This window comes from Rhododendron vialii, chromosome 8a (genome assembly GCF_030253575.1).
Source record: "Rhododendron vialii isolate Sample 1 chromosome 8a, ASM3025357v1".
Taxonomy (NCBI): Eukaryota; Viridiplantae; Streptophyta; class Magnoliopsida; order Ericales; family Ericaceae; genus Rhododendron; species Rhododendron vialii.
This window is the reverse complement of record NC_080564.1, coordinates 36026262-36043058: the sequence shown is the minus strand read 5'-3', so window position 1 is coordinate 36043058 and position 16797 is coordinate 36026262. Positions and strand designations below refer to the sequence as shown.

The window sequence follows — 16797 nt, the reverse complement described above, 5'->3', positions numbered from 1 at the left end:
ATTTAATTATTTTTTGCATTTGTTAGTTTTGGTTGACTTATTTTTTTTTGTCTTTTTTAGAAAATAATGAGTTTCAATAAAAAAAATTATACTTTTTCGATTCTTCTAATTGAAATGAATCAATAAGTTATAAAACATTTGATACAAAACGAAAAAAATTTGAATAAAGACAAAAAAAAAAAATCACTCATGACTTTTTAATCCACAATCACCTTATGTCATTTTATTCAAGTCCACAAATAAAAATCAGCTGACCAAGTGGTCACCAATACACTCGGGACAGGAATTATTAAAAGGAAATTTTCTCCTCCACATGTCTGGTGTTTTATTTTATTGGTCTAAACTTATGTCGCTGAAATTGATTGATTGTGTCCAATTGTCGTTAACTGAAAATTATTCATAATATCTCTGGTCAGTCTCACTCGCTTATTCACAGTGACTACCAATTATGAATAAACAGAGTGGAACCAACCGTATTTTCCATCTAAAAACAACAACAACAAAAAGCCTACGAAAACAATTTTAAAACACTACTCTGGATACAATTATGAAGTTGTACGCGTATGTGTGTATCATTGCTACGTCTTCTGCATTTTTTCACGGCTTTCTTGATCAGAAGCAGCATAAACACATGTCCTCTCAAAACCATGGACTGTATTTGCTTTTACACGAAATAGGTGACAGCAGAGATTTTTAATATCGGTGAGATTAATTGACTTTTATGTGAATCAAATGTAGTCACTAATAGTCCCAGCAGTACAGTAGTATACTTTTTCCACATCAGAGATACTGAGCCAAGCATCTTTTACCAATCAGCCAAATGGGATAAGGGTGAATTTTTGTAGAAACAACAAGTGATCGAACACCATGACCAGCAGAAAATAGCCTTAGAGACGCTACAGAACCAAGGCATGGAACTAGGGGAACACAGGGAACTATTTCTACTGAAGAGTGATCCACATTCTGAATTCTCACTAGCTTCTCTGTAGAAATTACTACTACTACTACTACTACAATGAAAACAAAGAAATTACACTATGAGAATCTTTTATGGCCGCATTAAGCATTTTCTTTACCAATCACCATTAACAGAGAAAGGGATTGAGCAAGATAGATCTATGCCTGTTTGTTTATCCACCATACTGTATATTATTTCTTCTTTGGGTGGAGAAAGGAATATATCCTCTTCTTCAAAAGCCTTCCACCAGATGGAGTACAAATGCTTATTCTTCTAAGGAAGGGGAAAAGCAAACAAACAAAACCTGCGTGCTGTCTAGGTTGATGCCCAGACTATTCTTAGAATTTACTATAACGGCTCCCATATTCTATCTTGACATATTCTACTGTTAACGTATGCAGCAACTGGACTGATCAACATATTCTGCTGATGCTACATCATCCTTATCGTCCATGTCTGAGGAATTGAGTGACTAAAGGGGTGGCCACCGTGTATTGGATCACTGAGAATTACTACTAGATAGGAGAATCATATTCTGATTGTATGTTGTGTTTGTGGATATGTGACTAGTGGAAAATGTAAGAGGGGAATGCAGCCCAGCCTACCACTTGGGAATTACAATCACTAGAAAACGACTTGTAACAGAAAGCAGATGAACTTGTCCAGAAGAAAGAGACACGTGCTGCTATCCTCCTCCTCCTCCTGCTGCTGATCAAAATACTGTGTAGCAAAGCACCACCACAAACCACCCTTAACTGAATTCATTCATGTATAAATAGGTCATCCAAGCCTCCTTGATGTGTATCGTGCATCAGAGCTATTTGGAGCCCTGTACAAAGTAGGGTGTTTTTTTACATCTGTGTGTGCGTGTTACATCGTCCTCTCTCCCGCTATTTTTTTTTTGCTGATCAAAGTGCTGTACTGAATACCAGTTTTAGTCCAGGTTAATTGCTGCAAATCTGATTTAGAGACTTGCATTATTACATTTTGAGGTTGTAAGAGATTTCCTTCTATAGGCTAGATATATGGATGCTTGTGGAAGGTCCAGTGGCGGATGCAGGTACGAGTGCTTGCTCTTTGGTACGTACATCTTACTTCAATAAAACTACGGTACTTTTCCCCCTGTTTCAGAGTCTGTAATCAAATATATGATGGAGATTTATACTCGTGATATTCATTAAAATCTCTTAATAATAATGCAGCCATAGTTTCTTTTCTTCTTGTTCTAGTCTTTTCTTACTTCTTTTTTTTACGATGGATGTCGACAACATCGACCATTGGAACCCAATGCCCATTTGTAAGCTAAAGTGGAAATTGGCAAGAGTATTTAGGACCTCCCTCGAAATATTGTTCTGGTTGCGAATTTTACCTTCCAAAAAGAAAGAATAAACAATGATAACAAGACAGAAATACTTATTGATAGCCCTTCTTTCACAGATATGGATGATACTTTGTACCCTCTGAGCTCAGGTCTCAACTTGGCGTGTCGTAAGAACATAGAAGGTATGCACGCCAGATTACTTAATTATAAGATAAGATGATATTGATGCTTAGTATGGATGATGCGGTGCTTGATTTTTTGATTACTGCTGGTAATTAACTGACATATTTCATTCATGGCAGAATTCATGTTGCAACACTTGCACATTGATGAAAATGAAGTACCTAAGATGTGCTTGGATTTGTACAAGGAATACGGGACAACTATGGCTGGCCTGAAGGTGAAAATAGTCCAACTGACAATGTGTTTGGAACTCCAAACGTCAATTCGTTAATGTTCTTCCGAACATTGACACTATGAAGTGTCAACATTATAGCTTTGCAGTTTACTAGGCAATATGTCTCACAGTCCTCCTTTAGTTTCAGGCTCTTGGCTATGAATTTGACAATGATGAATTTCATACTTATGTTCATGGAAAATTACCATATGAGGCTCTGAAACCCGACCTGTTGCTGAGGCACCTTCTACTTTCTATGCCTCAACGCAAAATAGTATGTCAATATCACACTATTAAGCTATTTACTTGCATAAATGTTAGTGTTAAAGTACTTGACCAAATAGACGTAATTTAACTGCTGGTGGTGGTCTTCTCCAGGTCTTCACTAATGCTGACAAAGCGCATGCAGCTCAAGTACTCAACAAGCTGAGCTTGGAAGATTGTTTTGAAGGTGTCATATGCTTTGAAACTCTTAATCCCCCTCCTCTCAAACCAGATCATGATGATAACTACAATACACAAGACAGGACAGACGAAAAACAAGTGCTTGCAAAAGATGAATCAGAGGGTACCGCCACTGATGACACTGCTGACTCCAGCAGATTCAGCTCCAAGCCTCCAATTCTCTGTAAACCCTCAGTGGAAGCAATTGAAGCTGCTATTCGAATTGCCAAAGCTGACCCCAAGAAAACTGTAATTGATGAAAGCCGATGTCTCTCCTTTGGGACATGTTTGATTACTTCTGGAAACGACCAATTATTCATGGATATTTATTTCATTTTCTTTTGACAGATTTTCTTTGATGATAGCACACGAAACATTGCAAGCGGGAAAGCAGCCGGACTTCACACAGTCATTGTAAGTAAATAAATCTTGCTTCGTACTGACTTCTATACTGTAATCAAGAAACAAGTAGCTAGCCTAACGAAGTTCTCATTGGCTCTAACCCCATCGGTATCTATCATATATGGCAGGTAGGAAGCACGACACTGGTGCCCGGAGCTGACCACGCCTTAAGTAGCATTCACAACATCAAAGAGGCACTACCAGAAATATGGGAAGGTGAAGGAGAGCAGCTGGAGCAAGTCATCCACTTGATTTCCCATGATGAAACTTCAGTGATCGCGTAGTTTTTTGCTATCCCTGGCATGCTGTAGTTCTAGTTCTGTAACCAATATGACGATGCCCTAATGTCTGTATACTGGAGTAAATTCAAAAGTGAGAGAAGTAATAATTTAAGCTTATCAAAAAGCATAAAACTCACTCTTCGGGCACACGGTTTCAATTTCCAGCTTAATCTGTAAAGAAACTGCAAAGAGCATCATAAACCATTGAACTTGCACAAGTTTACGTTGCCAATGGACGTATAAACGAACTTCACGTAATCCTAAATCAAAAAGAATTGCTGCTTAAACATGTATCTATTCATCCCAGAGTGTAATACTTGTAAATTTGCCTAAAGAGGTCTATGTGTTCTCAAATCCACACATTATGCATACATAACAAAAACAAAGTTTTATGTGAATCAAAGGAACAGTGAGATAGTAGTCACAGCAGTAGGAGCAAGTCTTTCCACATTGGATGATCCCTCCCGAGCCAAGCCAAGCATCTTAATGAAACGAGAAAAGGGTAAAGACTTTGGTATAAACCAGAAGCGAAACAACACCAGAAATACAACGACATTATCACTTCACTTCACTTCACTTCACTGCAAATATAACTACTACTAGTACAAAAGACGAAGATTAATCAGACGAGGACGAGCTTTTACGGTTATTCATCACCTTCGCCTTCTTCAAGAGTGATTCACGGCCAGGAAAGCTAATCCCTTTCCGCACCGTTGGTTCTTGACTCTTCCCAGGCACCACCTGACCATCACCGTCGGATCTCGATTCCTCCTCCGCGGCTCCCAATTCCCCGTCTGTCTTCACCGTCACTCTCTCTTCTCTCCTTTCCAATCCCACTCCCAGTTCCCTGTCGCTCTTCAAAATCCTCCTCTCCCTCCTCTCTCTCCTCCTGTGTCCCATACCCACCATCGCTTCTTCTTTAGGAGAAGCCTTAGCCTTCAACTTGGTCGACCACCATGCTTTCGCCTCGTTCTTCCTCGGAATTGGTCCGCTAAAAGAGGTCCCAAGAAGCTCGAGCTCGACCTTGCTCCACCCCCTCTTGTCCTCCATGTCCCAATCGAACTTATCGGCGATTTCATATATATCAGCAACCACGTCATCGGATTGGTGTTGTTCTCTTATTCTGGCACCACCAAAGTCGCCGTGCAAGATTCTCTGTACGTACTCCCACTCGATTCGATCCTTGTAAACGGGGTCATCCAGGACTTCCTTGGCGAAATCGGGCCACACTACGGAGTTCTTGTACATCCACTGTAGATAGGCGGAAGGGAGAGCCCCTAGCATCTTGCCTTTGTGCTTACCGAATTTAATGATTCGGTCACGGGCTGGGAGTGGGACAGACTTTTTTGGGGGTAGAGCAGAACGGGAGGGGAATTTGGGGTTGAGAGAGCAGCGGGGTGGCGAGAATTTAGCTGAAGGGCGAAGGAGAGACCGATGAGGTGGTGGTGGTGCACTGGTAATACCTATCGATGAGATGTAGGACGGAGGAAGAGGGACACAGAAATTGGGGATTTTGCAATGGTGAAGACGAGACATTACTCCCACTCTTCAGAGCCAGAGGGTTAAACAAAACATAGGCGATGATGAAAGCTTCTTCGAAAGTAGTAGTAGTACTAAAATTAAACCCCATATGGTATGTCCTACGTCCATATTAAAAAAAAATTCAAATAAAATGGTGCTTTAGACAAATAAAATAATTGTTTAAAATGGACGGCAAATAAAATAATTGTTTAAAATGGACGGCCTGATCTGTCAATTATTTTTTAAGTTAAATTGTCCATAACCATTCATTTTTTTGTCTATAAACTCAACTTTTGACATATTTATTGATGTCCGGACAAGCTAGTTTTTTGCATAGATACATTATTTTACAGACCTTGCAAGATGCACGGTTTAGATTGTCCAAAAAAATAAGCGAAGGGGGCCCACGGGGTTGGCAAAAAACCCCTCTTTTCCGACTCATCTGAATAGAATTAATCTCCATACACTTTTTTTCTTTTTCTTTTTTTGAAGAAATTTATCACATTGATGTCTTCCTCCAACAGGAGATGTCAACTTTTTTGAAGGTTTATGTGGTATTTTGACATTTTTAATTTGACATAAAGCTCTCCCTCTCTAATCCTTGTGTCAAAAAAATAGAGCTCAAACTTAAAAAGGGAAAAGAGGAAAAAAAAAATCCTCAAAAGGAAGAATTTTTTTTGAACTTCCAAAGGCAGTTTTTGAAAATTGGCATGTGGATAGGTAGATGTCAAAATTGGCATGGGAGTAAGAGATGTCAAAGCCACGTTAGCTTTGGCATGAGTGAAGATAGATGAATTGGATTGAAAGTTGATGCAAAAAATGACCGTTAACTTATACACATCAGTTTTCACATTTCCCATTGGAGATGCTCAGTATGTAAAAGAGCATTTTTTTTTTAAGTAATTACCCAAAAACCATATTCTTTCTACAAATGAGCTCTCATTTCAATTGATTTTTCAAGCATTTCTATGCTGATGTAAATATTACTTTTATCAATTGCTCTACGTTATTTCCAATCACTTTCTTTCTTTATTTTTAACTCTACTTTTAATTGCTTTTATCAAAAAATCAAACTACTTCGTATCTCGATTTGCTAATAACGATCATTAATCAAGTAACCTGATTATCCTATTAAATATGTGATAGAATCAAGTTCCTTTCATAACCTAGCCACATTGTCTAATTAAAGTGTTAAGCACGCATGAATGCCTAATGTTAAAAATTCATCAGTTACTATCTTTTGTTGTGGACGAATACTAGTAAAGACATATTAACTACTGAAAATTTAACACCAGCTTTTACTTGATCAAAATTTCTCACATCATCACATCACAACGCATTTTCGTCAAAAAAGAGATATCCTAGTTTGAATATAAAACTGGGCACAAAATAATAGCACCAAATTAGTGTGGCAACACTCTTTTATTTTTATTCTCATCTATTCATACCATTGGAAGGCCCCCACACCACAACCCCCCCCCCCCCCCCCCCCCCCCCCCCCCCCCGCCCCCCAAAAAAAAGAAAAAAAAAAGAAAAAAGAAAAGAAAAGAAAAAGTAACTTGGCAACTATCACCAAAGTAGAGTCTGCTTCTCTCTCACGGGGTCTCTCACGGGGTTTTTTTTGGATTCAACCAGATCATTCCAATATTATTAATAAATTCAACCAAAGTAAATACAGAACAATAAGATGGGATACTATCAGTTTCAAAATACATAAACTAACAAAATAAAATAAAATACAATAAAATAAAAAAAGAAAAGCCGTCGGGAACCACGAATACACTGGTGAAAAGGGGTTGGAGAGGCTAAAGTTGAGATGCCAGGTATGAACACAGAGCAAACCCTCCTGGATGAATACGGGTCTTGAGTTCAATATTAAAGATTAGATGAGTCCTGGTCTTGAGTTCAATACTTGTGATTAGGTGACTGGGAGAGAGGGATTCCAATTTTAATTGCACTTTGCTGGGGTTGGGGGCACAACGCGCGACGTGGTCACAGATGGAGTACATATTTTTGAGGCACCTATTGGCTGTTGTGTCAAAGGTAATTTTGATGAATGCCAGCCCTTTCTTGCTGCGTTATTGTTTCTTATTCCGAGATATACACCCAAAAGTGGGCAGCAATTTTAATCAAACCCCCTTTCGCATACAATGGGCGGTAGGTTTTAGATTGAAACATTGGTCGTATGAGTTCTTAGAATTTATCCTAGTTTGATTTGTCGAGTCCGGCTATTGGAGAACTGAGGTTGGTGCAATTCATCAGCGAAACGGGCAGATTTTTGGTCAGGTTGTTGATGTGAAGCTGCAACTGTTCCAAGTTAGCAAGCTTCCCAATATTCTCAGGAATCGTGCCGTTCAGTTGGTTACCGAAGAGTTCAAGGACTTTGAAGTTGGTTAGGTTAACAATTGCATCATCGATGGGATCCAACGAGGGTATTGGCAGGGAAGGAGATTTCTTGCAGTTGGCTCGCATTATAAATGTTTCAGTTGGGAGCTGCCCGTAGAGGTTATTGAAACCTGCCCGGAATACCTCTAGTTGAGAACACCCTCCAAATCCTTGCGGAATCTGGCCGCTAAAGTAATTGGAGGAGAAATCCAGGAGTTTGACAGATGGAGAAGTGACACAAACATCGGTAGGGATAAAGCCACTGAAACTGTTGTTGCTTCTATCAAAAGATGCCAAACTACTAGCTGACTGGAGCAATGAAGACTCAATTGTCCCACCCAATTGGTTACTGGACAAATTCAATTTTTGCATGGAAATTGGCAATTCATCAGATAATGGTAATCGTCCAACCAGCCGGTTAAAGCTCAAGTCCATGATCGGAATTCCATTGAAGGATAAGAAAAACTCATCTGGGAACGAACTAGACAGCAAATTATAAGAGAGATTGAGTTGAGCGAGAGCAGTCAGGCTTCCAAGGGCGGGCGAAAGCGTCCCCAGGAGACCTCCAAAGGGTAGCCAAAGACAGGTGATCTGATCATTGGTATCGCAAGCAATGCCTTCCCAGGAGCAGCAGTTAGGCCTGTCAATGGACCGGATCCGATCCGAAAAATTCGATCCAGATCCAGATCCGAATCCGATAACATCGATCCGATAATCCGATAATCCGAATCCGGTAATTCAATACGGATCCGGATCGGATCGGATTAAATCCGTTATCAATCCGAATCCGAACTTTATTTTTTTTTTAAATTTTAATTTTTTTTAAAAAATAGTAAAATTTTTATTTTGAAAAAAAAAATGTTTAAGAAGTTGTATTTTTATTTTTATTTTTTATTTTAAATTTTTTAAAATTTTTTTCGGAAAATAAATTTTTTTTTGAAAAAAAAAATTGTATTTTTTTGAAAAAAATATTTTTTTTTGGCTAAAATTTTTGAAGTGAAAAAAGTTTCCTGATCGGATTCGGATTTTCGGATCGGATCCGGATTTTTCGAATTCGGATCCGGATTCTCACTATCAGATTTGAGTTTTATCGGATCCGGATCGGATTGTGTCTTATCGGATCCGGATCTGTCGGATCCGACCCATTGACAGGCTTAGCAGCAGTCAACTGCAATACACCAATTCAGAGGAGATGAAGGAGGACTGGAAAGGTTGTTGTGGGGATTCGGTTAATCGGGACCCAAAACGTGGTAGGGCTCTGGTGTTTTTCTCGCTTCGTCCGCCTAACCTGCAACAAGTCATTAGGGCTGATGGCAGCCCTGTGACCCTCCGATGATCAATTTAGATCTAGGGAAGATAGTGTAGGTCCAGGGTTATGGTAGAATAACATACCTCTTTAGGTTAGAGTCCCTTTGCTTCTATAGACCTTGCTTTACTTGGTCCCCAAGTAAGCTCGTGGGAGGTACGCTCGACGGCTCGAGTAACTGCTTTGGGTGACGTCGAACGTGACGTAAAGGATAAGGCAGTTACGGAGCACATGACTAGGTTACCCCTTTAATGATTATCCTCCTGGCGTAACCGTTTGGGTACATCCGATGATGCTCAAAGAACGAGCGCTCGGATGATCGATGTAGAGCCCCCACCTTTCGGGTCGCTTAGGTAAAGTGTGGCCCGAAACGTCAGGAGGCACTACGCCGGACCATCAGGAGGCTCGAAAACCCTCTTGAGTAAGTGATGGAAGGCTCTTGGAATCATCTGGACATGCTGAGGGTTCGAGCCTCGGACGAGGCCTGAACCCTCTTTTGCCAGGCCACTACAGTTATGATAGAAGGAGATAAGGGAATATTGAGATTGGTGCGAAAGAGTATGGTTGTTCTATTTCTATTGTGGTGATGATGCATGAGTACCGCAGATTGCCGGCAGGGGTTGTTTAATATCTTTGATCATTATGACAATAGAGATAACGACAAAAGAAGAAGACAGATTTATATTACAAATCGATGATCCATAGTCACCATACTTCTTCTAACACAACGAACAATGAGTTAAAACTTCTACCATTACCTCAAAAGTTGTGGCTAAACCTAATAGAGTTAAAGCCCATAGACAGGAATGTTAAAACTTCTACCATAGACAGGAATGTATTCACCCAACATCGGGACTTGAATAGACAGGAATGTAAGTGCATAGCCAGCATAGACAGGAATGTATCACTCCGAAATAGCGGGACTTGAATCATAAGTTGTGGCTAAACCCACCAGAGCGTCACCACTAGCCGCTAAAATTTCAATTTGCCCAGCATTTATAGCTTGGTCCGCCACTCAATCTATCTAGCATCTACAGCTTGGTCGATTTCATTAATGCTCAATTCCAAGTTATCAACAGCAGCTTGTTTCTTCTGTTGCAAATCTTTCTTAAATTCAACCATCTCCTCATCATCTGCCTTCATCACAATGAGAGTGTCCCCAGTCTACAAAATCAGATCAAAACCAGTCTACAAAATCAGATCAAAATGAGAGAGACCTCTTCAACACAATACTCGATCAGCCCCCATCCTGTACTTTTTTGCTTCTTCAACCCAGCCCAGAATTTCATTGGCCTCTTGGTCACAGTGATCTTATCCCCCCGTCTTCCACCACTTTAGGCTTCCCATTTTGCTTCCAATAACCTTGAGACTCAAGCTTTAGCTCTTCAAAGCCTTGGGGATACTTCTTAAACTTCTTCGAAAAGAAATACCACCACCTGTCCATATAGTGGGGGACATGAACGTCCCCCACAAGAGTTGCTAGGTTAAAAAAGAAGAAATTAGTCGCCTCCATCATAAAATCAAGAGGTTCCTACTTTCTTTTTTGTCAATAAGACACGATGTCTTCATCGGTAGAATGAAATTTGAAGCCTTTACGAACAGTTTCCATCCTACAAGCACATGATATGTATCAAAACCATGCATGATCTAACTTGAGAAAGCAATTGGTTACATGAAAGCATATGGTAAAAATTGAAGAGAGGAGAATATGAGGGCACGTTCATGGTCTGTTGAAAAATCAAGCAATGGATACAAGTAATAAAAAAAATAAATTCCATCGAAACAAATGGGATATTTATTAATCTGCACAATCCCATGACCAAGTGAATGTAATGCATAACAAGTCAACAAAGAAAGGGGAACAATGTAATGCATTGCATGTTAGATTCATGTTACTTTGGACTGGACAGTGCCTTCATTGGTAAGTATCGCTTCTGCAAAGTACTCTTTTTCAATCACAACAATCTATTTTGAACATAAGTTGAGAGATTCCTAAATGTACTGCCAATCATGTGACAATAGTTATGCCTAAAGAGTGATGTGAAAACATGGGCTCAGAGGCTGAGGGGAAAATTAACAATTCCACGACCATACTACAAGTTACTCTTTGCTTAACAAAGCATTCTCCCGATACAACTACCATCTAAACCATTTTGTAAATGAGGGAATGGTTTAGATGGTAGTTGGGGAGATGGTGTCTTCTTCAAGAAGAGATACCATTTCTCCAAGTAGTGAGAGAGATAATCACTGTGTTTGGTTCTACTTTTTCAACTTTTATTTTCGAGAGTTATTTTTGAATTGGAACTAGTTTGAAAAGAGTAGTTGGTGGGTCCTTTTTAAATGATTGTTTGGAAACTGTGCATAAAGAGTACACAACAATAATTAACTCCGGGCCAACAATTTAACTGTCAGATTACTTTTTTTCTTCTAATGTATATAACGTTGGACCACTGGTGAGAGAGTCAAAGGAGACCTACTTATCTTTGAGATGAGGCATCCAATCACATATTTTTACATTTTAACTCAAAATTGTGAACCAAACACAGTGAGTGTCTTCCCGTAATAAGTATCTATATAGTATCTATATTTTGCTTTAGAGAGAGATATTCAACTCACCTCATGTGTCTTCTTGCAAACATAGAGCTGAGGCTCAAGATCGTTTGTAAATGAGCTGAGCTGAACGAATTTAATTTAGAGAGCTTTTTTAAATGAGCCAAGTTTTTGTGAGTCGAACTCGACTCATTTAGCAAACGAGCCTAAAACTTGAGCTTAAGCTCGGCTCGATTAGTTACGAGTCGAGCCATGAGTTGATCACAAGTAGCTGAGATCATTTGCAGCCTAATAATAACAACGGTCCCCAGTGGCATAACTAGGAATATGCACACAATAAAGAAAAAAGTTTCGGTGAGAGCGAGGATGGATGGATGGATGAATTATAAGTATCTATATTTTGTATTATCGACGAGATCACTTATGACTTTCACATGTTTTCAGAAATTCGAAGTTGGTACAAATTCTCCCAATTAATATTAGGTGGGTAAATACTTGTACAATCACACTCAATTCACAAAAGTACACACTTTTTTTTTTTTTATAGTTATCCACCTCCTCAATGAACGGCTAGGATTGTTTTCATGTAACGGCCTACATTTTCCTTTTAGAATCCTCCTAAAAAATACATTTCCTTCTTCACATCTTTAAAATATTTCAGAATTCTCTACACAAGTCAAGCATATGATAAAGTTTTTTACAATATTGTAAAACATTCCAGAAGAAAAATGTACAGTAGTCCATAATCATTTTTTTATAAGTATTTTATCGAATAACATGGTCTTGCAACAAAAAGGATTAAATGTCTAATTAAGATAGTAAATTTTTTATAAACGATTAAAAGGTTAAATGTAAAAAATGTCTGACTATTAAAGTGGGACCTAGTATGGATTCTAAATAAAATAAATTAGTAATATTCACCCTATTTTCAGTTATTAACGAAATTCCTTGATATATAAGTAATTGTGCTAGTTAGCTAGCTTAACTGTATAAAAATAATAATATTTAATTAAAATAAAACTTAAACTACCAATTGAAAAAGGCAAAACTAAAACTGAAAAAAAAATTGCAGTGAGGCCTCGTGCCTCCGGTGGAGCTAGGGTGGCTCCGCCACTGACCATCCCCATCAGTTTAATTACAGACACGGTGTCTTCTTTTTATTTTCCTCTATAATTTGGATGTAATGTTATAGAGTAAGCAGCAAATGGAAAATAGTTAAAAGAACTGTGCTATGAGCACAGATAAATGAAGATAGATAATGCACAGATTTTATGAGGGGCACATCTTGGGGCCCACAAGAATGATCCAAATCGCTCAATTTTCTTAAAATACTATTTTATGCATTTTTGTAAAAAATCATTTAAATAGGATATCGGTAAGGCCTTTTTTAAAATTCATAGGGCGAAACAATCAGTTTTGCCCTATGAATTTTGAAAAAAACTTACCTATATTCAATCGAGATGAATTTTTACAGGAATACATAAAAAATATTTTAAGAAAAATGTGTGGTTTGGATCGAGAGACCCAAAGTGGACCCCGTGAAAAATCTGTGGACTATCTGTACTAAGTAGACTTTTCATAATTAAAATTCAACGTATATAAACACCATCCACCCCTAATTGCAATGACATTTCACAAAATTAGCATACTATAAATGTAACAACCCGATCTCTCCAAGCACCACAACCAAAGACATAATAAAATCACGTAATCTTCCCCCACTAGTTCAAAATAAACAACAAAACAATTATTGAAAAGCCAATCCCCATCTCCTTAAATACTAACGGAGTTTCAGTAAACTATTCTCCCATACCCTTGTCAACGCAACATACCTCACTCACTCTCTCTCTTCTTACCATTACCATCCCTACTGTTCGTTAAACAGGATCCTCCCCTCCCAATCTTTCTCTTCCCTTCCCCCCCTTTAACACCTCACTCTCAAGGATGGGATCAGGGGGGGTCTAGTGGCGGCGACCGCCACGACAAGAATTTTAGAAAACGCAATTATTATATGTGAAAAAAAAATGTATTTCCAACCTATATAGTCTCGCCACTGCTAGATTTTTTTCTTATTTTTTATTATATATTAGTCATAAATCTTTTTTTTTTTTTTTTTTTTTAAGAAATGAGACCCAAAAAAGTATTCTAAAACTCAATTCAATGGGCCAAAGTGAAATAATATAAATGATGATGTGTAATTAAGAAAAAAAACTCCACATTAATTATAACCCTAAAATAATTTAACCTAAAAAATTAAGGGAATTTAATTATAATGTCACTCCCCAAATATATAATGTCACTCCTAAAAGGGAGTTCGGTTATCAATTTGGAAAATCCATATAGGGATTTGGGGAGTGACATTATAAATTTGGAGAGTGGCATTATCTTTGTGCAGACTAATGCTATAGACTATCAATGAAGGAAGCATGGTAATGTGCACATAAATTGAATTGAGTCTCTAGGTCTGCCCTCTTTGATGTCATTTGGCTTTGATTTGGGGCATAGTTCCACAGCAAAACACGTATAATGGGGCTATTGTTTAAGTGGTATTCTGAGATCAGCCATTTTATACATATTGTTAAAAGTTAGGTCTATCTCCAATCCTCCTCTGCTCATACCCCCAATGATTGAGGACTACATGGGTTCTGTTGCTGCTGTTGTTGTTGGAGTGGCATTATCGATGCCCAAAATTAAAATTAGTCTTTTTTCATACTCTATGTGCAAATAAAAAACATCATTTACTATAGTTGTTATTATGTTATTTTAATTTTTTTCTGGAACCGATGACTATTAATATTGTAATGCATCTTTTTATTTTTTTAGTATATATTTCGCCACTGCTAGGGTAAAATCCTGGTTCCGTCCTTGCTCACTCTTGTTCTTTTTAAAGAGTGAAGCCCGGGCCCAGTCAATTCTAATGAATGCCCAAACGGTGGACAAGTGTCCATTCCTTTGGTTTTTTTGTTTTTCCTTTACCCCCATTCTCTCCACCATGTGTTCACAACAACAAAATCCACACACAGCACAAGGACTTCACGTGCTGCACCGCCTTAACCAACTAACACCCATTTCCATGCAAATTAGTATTTCTTTTATTAACTCCTGAATTTTGTAGGAGCCCTCACTCTTCACTACACCACACACGTGGCCCACACAAAACAAGTTTAACTTTTAATATGATAAATTCTTCTTTTGTTACAATAAGAGCTGGATCTCACAATAAAAATCTCGTTAAGAATGATGTGGACACTTGGTAGTGATAAATCCGGAAACATAAACACTAACAGTGCAACATTTGGACTTGAATGTCAACGTCATGGTAAAAATAGCATAATTTGTTTTCCAAAAAGGCTTTTATTTTTGCGGGCATAAGTTTAGGCCAACGCTTAGCTAAAGCAAGGATGGACCGAGTGATAGGTGAGCCTGAGTCGATCGTCCTATTCAAACTTAAATTTTTTTAAAGTTATAGTTTTTTATAATTTAAAATTATTTAAATTCGCTCATTCACTGTTTTGACATTATCCAAACACCTATCTATCTAAGATTTTTTTTTGAGAGAAATATGATTTCGGAAGAACTGGTCAAAGGAGAAAGAATGAGGCGATGACTGCAATTTGTTAGGTTCAACACCAACGCACAAGTGGTAGCCAGAGAGAGAGAGAGAGAGAGATGAGCCCGACGTCAAAATGATCCTATACAATTTAAAATCATGAGCAAATGATTCCATATGTCAAAATGATTGATCCAACACCCAACTGAGAGAACCCATCCATGGCAAGTCCTGGATTAAACCACCACCGAATGTCCTAGATGCCTTTCCTGCAGCATGAATGTCGATGATAAATATATAAGTGATATGCTTAAGGAATGCATGTCTACGGGGCTAGTCCATTGCAGAATTCCTTGCTTGCTATAAGGAAACAAAAGACGTTCAAACAACATAACTCAACACCAGAATTTTGTATATCAAAGATCTCACCAAAATCCATTAGAGTAACGTCGCAAAACTAAGTATGCAATCTCACCAACCCCCAAATACTGTGTACAATCTTATAAAGCCACAAATATATACATGTACAATGATACACATATAGATCCATATGTTTGCATATATTATCATGTGTGTAAAACTGAGACTGAGAACTGATTGAAAGCATTCCCCAAAGGAGAAGAAAAAAACGACCAACACATATTGTGAGAGACGATTATAGAGGTGTATAAATCCTGGTTTGATTCAAAGAGTGCCAATATTTCTAAGAGACAAATACTGAGTAAAGAAGCAGAAAAATACCAACAAAAAGAAGGAACAGTACCAGGAGACCTCAAAAGTAGTCATTTCCGCTTACCAAGTTGTGAGCTTCATCAAAAATCAGTATGCTGTTATTCCATCTACCCGAAAGAGATTTCCTGTTTCCGCAATCTATAAGATAGTTATATGGTGCAAACATGATATCAGCAATTTTGTGGAGCTCTCGTGACGCATAATATGGGCACCTACAACAAAGTGTTTAGGTTTAGATTGCAAGCAAACATGAACGTTCATTAGCTATATACTTTTCAAAGACAACAAAAAGAAAACTACGATCCGCAGCTTTTTCCAATGTTAACCAGCTCTTCTATGTCTATAGGTTCATCTCCAAGACAAGGATTTTCTTTCATGAACTCCAAAAGAGAAGTGAAAAGTCATGGTGATATCAGAAGTTTTTTAGAGAAGCACATATCATAAATAGCATGCTGATGCCGATCAAAAAATAAATAGCATTCTGATTGACAAGCAAGAGTCCGTAAATTTCCAACAGAAAAAACTTCAAGAGTGTTAAGTCATAATTATTTGATTCAGCTAGACAGGCCCATTATTTACTCCACTCTATCCTCTCAAATATTTTTACTTTAAAAGGTCATAAAATTACAACTAAAGCGGCATATCATACTGGAGAGGTCGCCCAGGCTCATATACTAGTTTTGGAGGAGATAATTAACCGATGTAGGACAAATCCCAACAACAACAATCTGTAGTACATACCAAATTACCTGCTACACGAGGAAAATGGGAGCAATATCGCTTTTTGCGCATTTTACAAAGAGAATGGCAGGCATTTGTCTGGGTCCTTCCATGGAGCAAACTCACTTCTTCGTGAATGCATAACTGCTCACGAGATCCTAATACGACCATATTGGGCCTGCATATTGTCTATCATTTTGCAATTTTACATTGACGATGCTAATGTCATA

At 38.2% G+C, this 16797-nt stretch overlaps 2 protein-coding genes and 1 non-coding gene across 7 annotated transcripts; 2 read left to right on the top strand and 1 right to left on the bottom strand.

Annotated features, from left to right (window-relative positions):
• Positions 1 to 1123: 1123 nt before the first annotated feature.
• Positions 1124 to 3950, top strand: LOC131336072 (uncharacterized protein C24B11.05). Of its 5 annotated transcripts, none has more exons than XM_058371711.1 (8): positions 1555 to 1796; positions 1975 to 2038; positions 2396 to 2461; positions 2582 to 2679; positions 2825 to 2950; positions 3055 to 3369; positions 3469 to 3534; positions 3651 to 3950. In XM_058371711.1, the coding sequence occupies exons 2-8, from the start codon at positions 1984 to 1986 to the stop codon at positions 3804 to 3806; spliced, it is 882 nt and encodes a 293-aa protein (XP_058227694.1). In that variant the 5' UTR covers positions 1555 to 1796; positions 1975 to 1983; the 3' UTR covers positions 3807 to 3950. The 5 variants fall into 5 exon arrangements, with proteins under 5 accessions (XP_058227693.1, XP_058227694.1, XP_058227692.1 ...); XM_058371709.1 differs by having other exon boundaries at positions 1594 to 1796; positions 2819 to 2950; XM_058371708.1 differs by having other exon boundaries at positions 1594 to 1796; positions 1902 to 2038; positions 2819 to 2950.
• A 128-nt stretch (positions 3951 to 4078) lies between these two features.
• LOC131336071 (uncharacterized) lies at positions 4079 to 5410 on the bottom strand. Its single transcript, XM_058371706.1, has one exon. It carries the CDS (start codon positions 5337 to 5339, stop codon positions 4422 to 4424), a length of 918 nt encoding a protein of 305 aa, XP_058227689.1. The 5' UTR covers positions 5340 to 5410; the 3' UTR covers positions 4079 to 4421.
• An 8568-nt stretch (positions 5411 to 13978) lies between these two features.
• On the top strand, positions 13979 to 14085 carry LOC131299367 (small nucleolar RNA snoR100). Its single transcript, XR_009190753.1, has one exon. It is a non-coding gene; the product is annotated as a small nucleolar RNA snoR100 (small nucleolar RNA).
• Positions 14086 to 16797: the final 2712 nt, after the last annotated feature.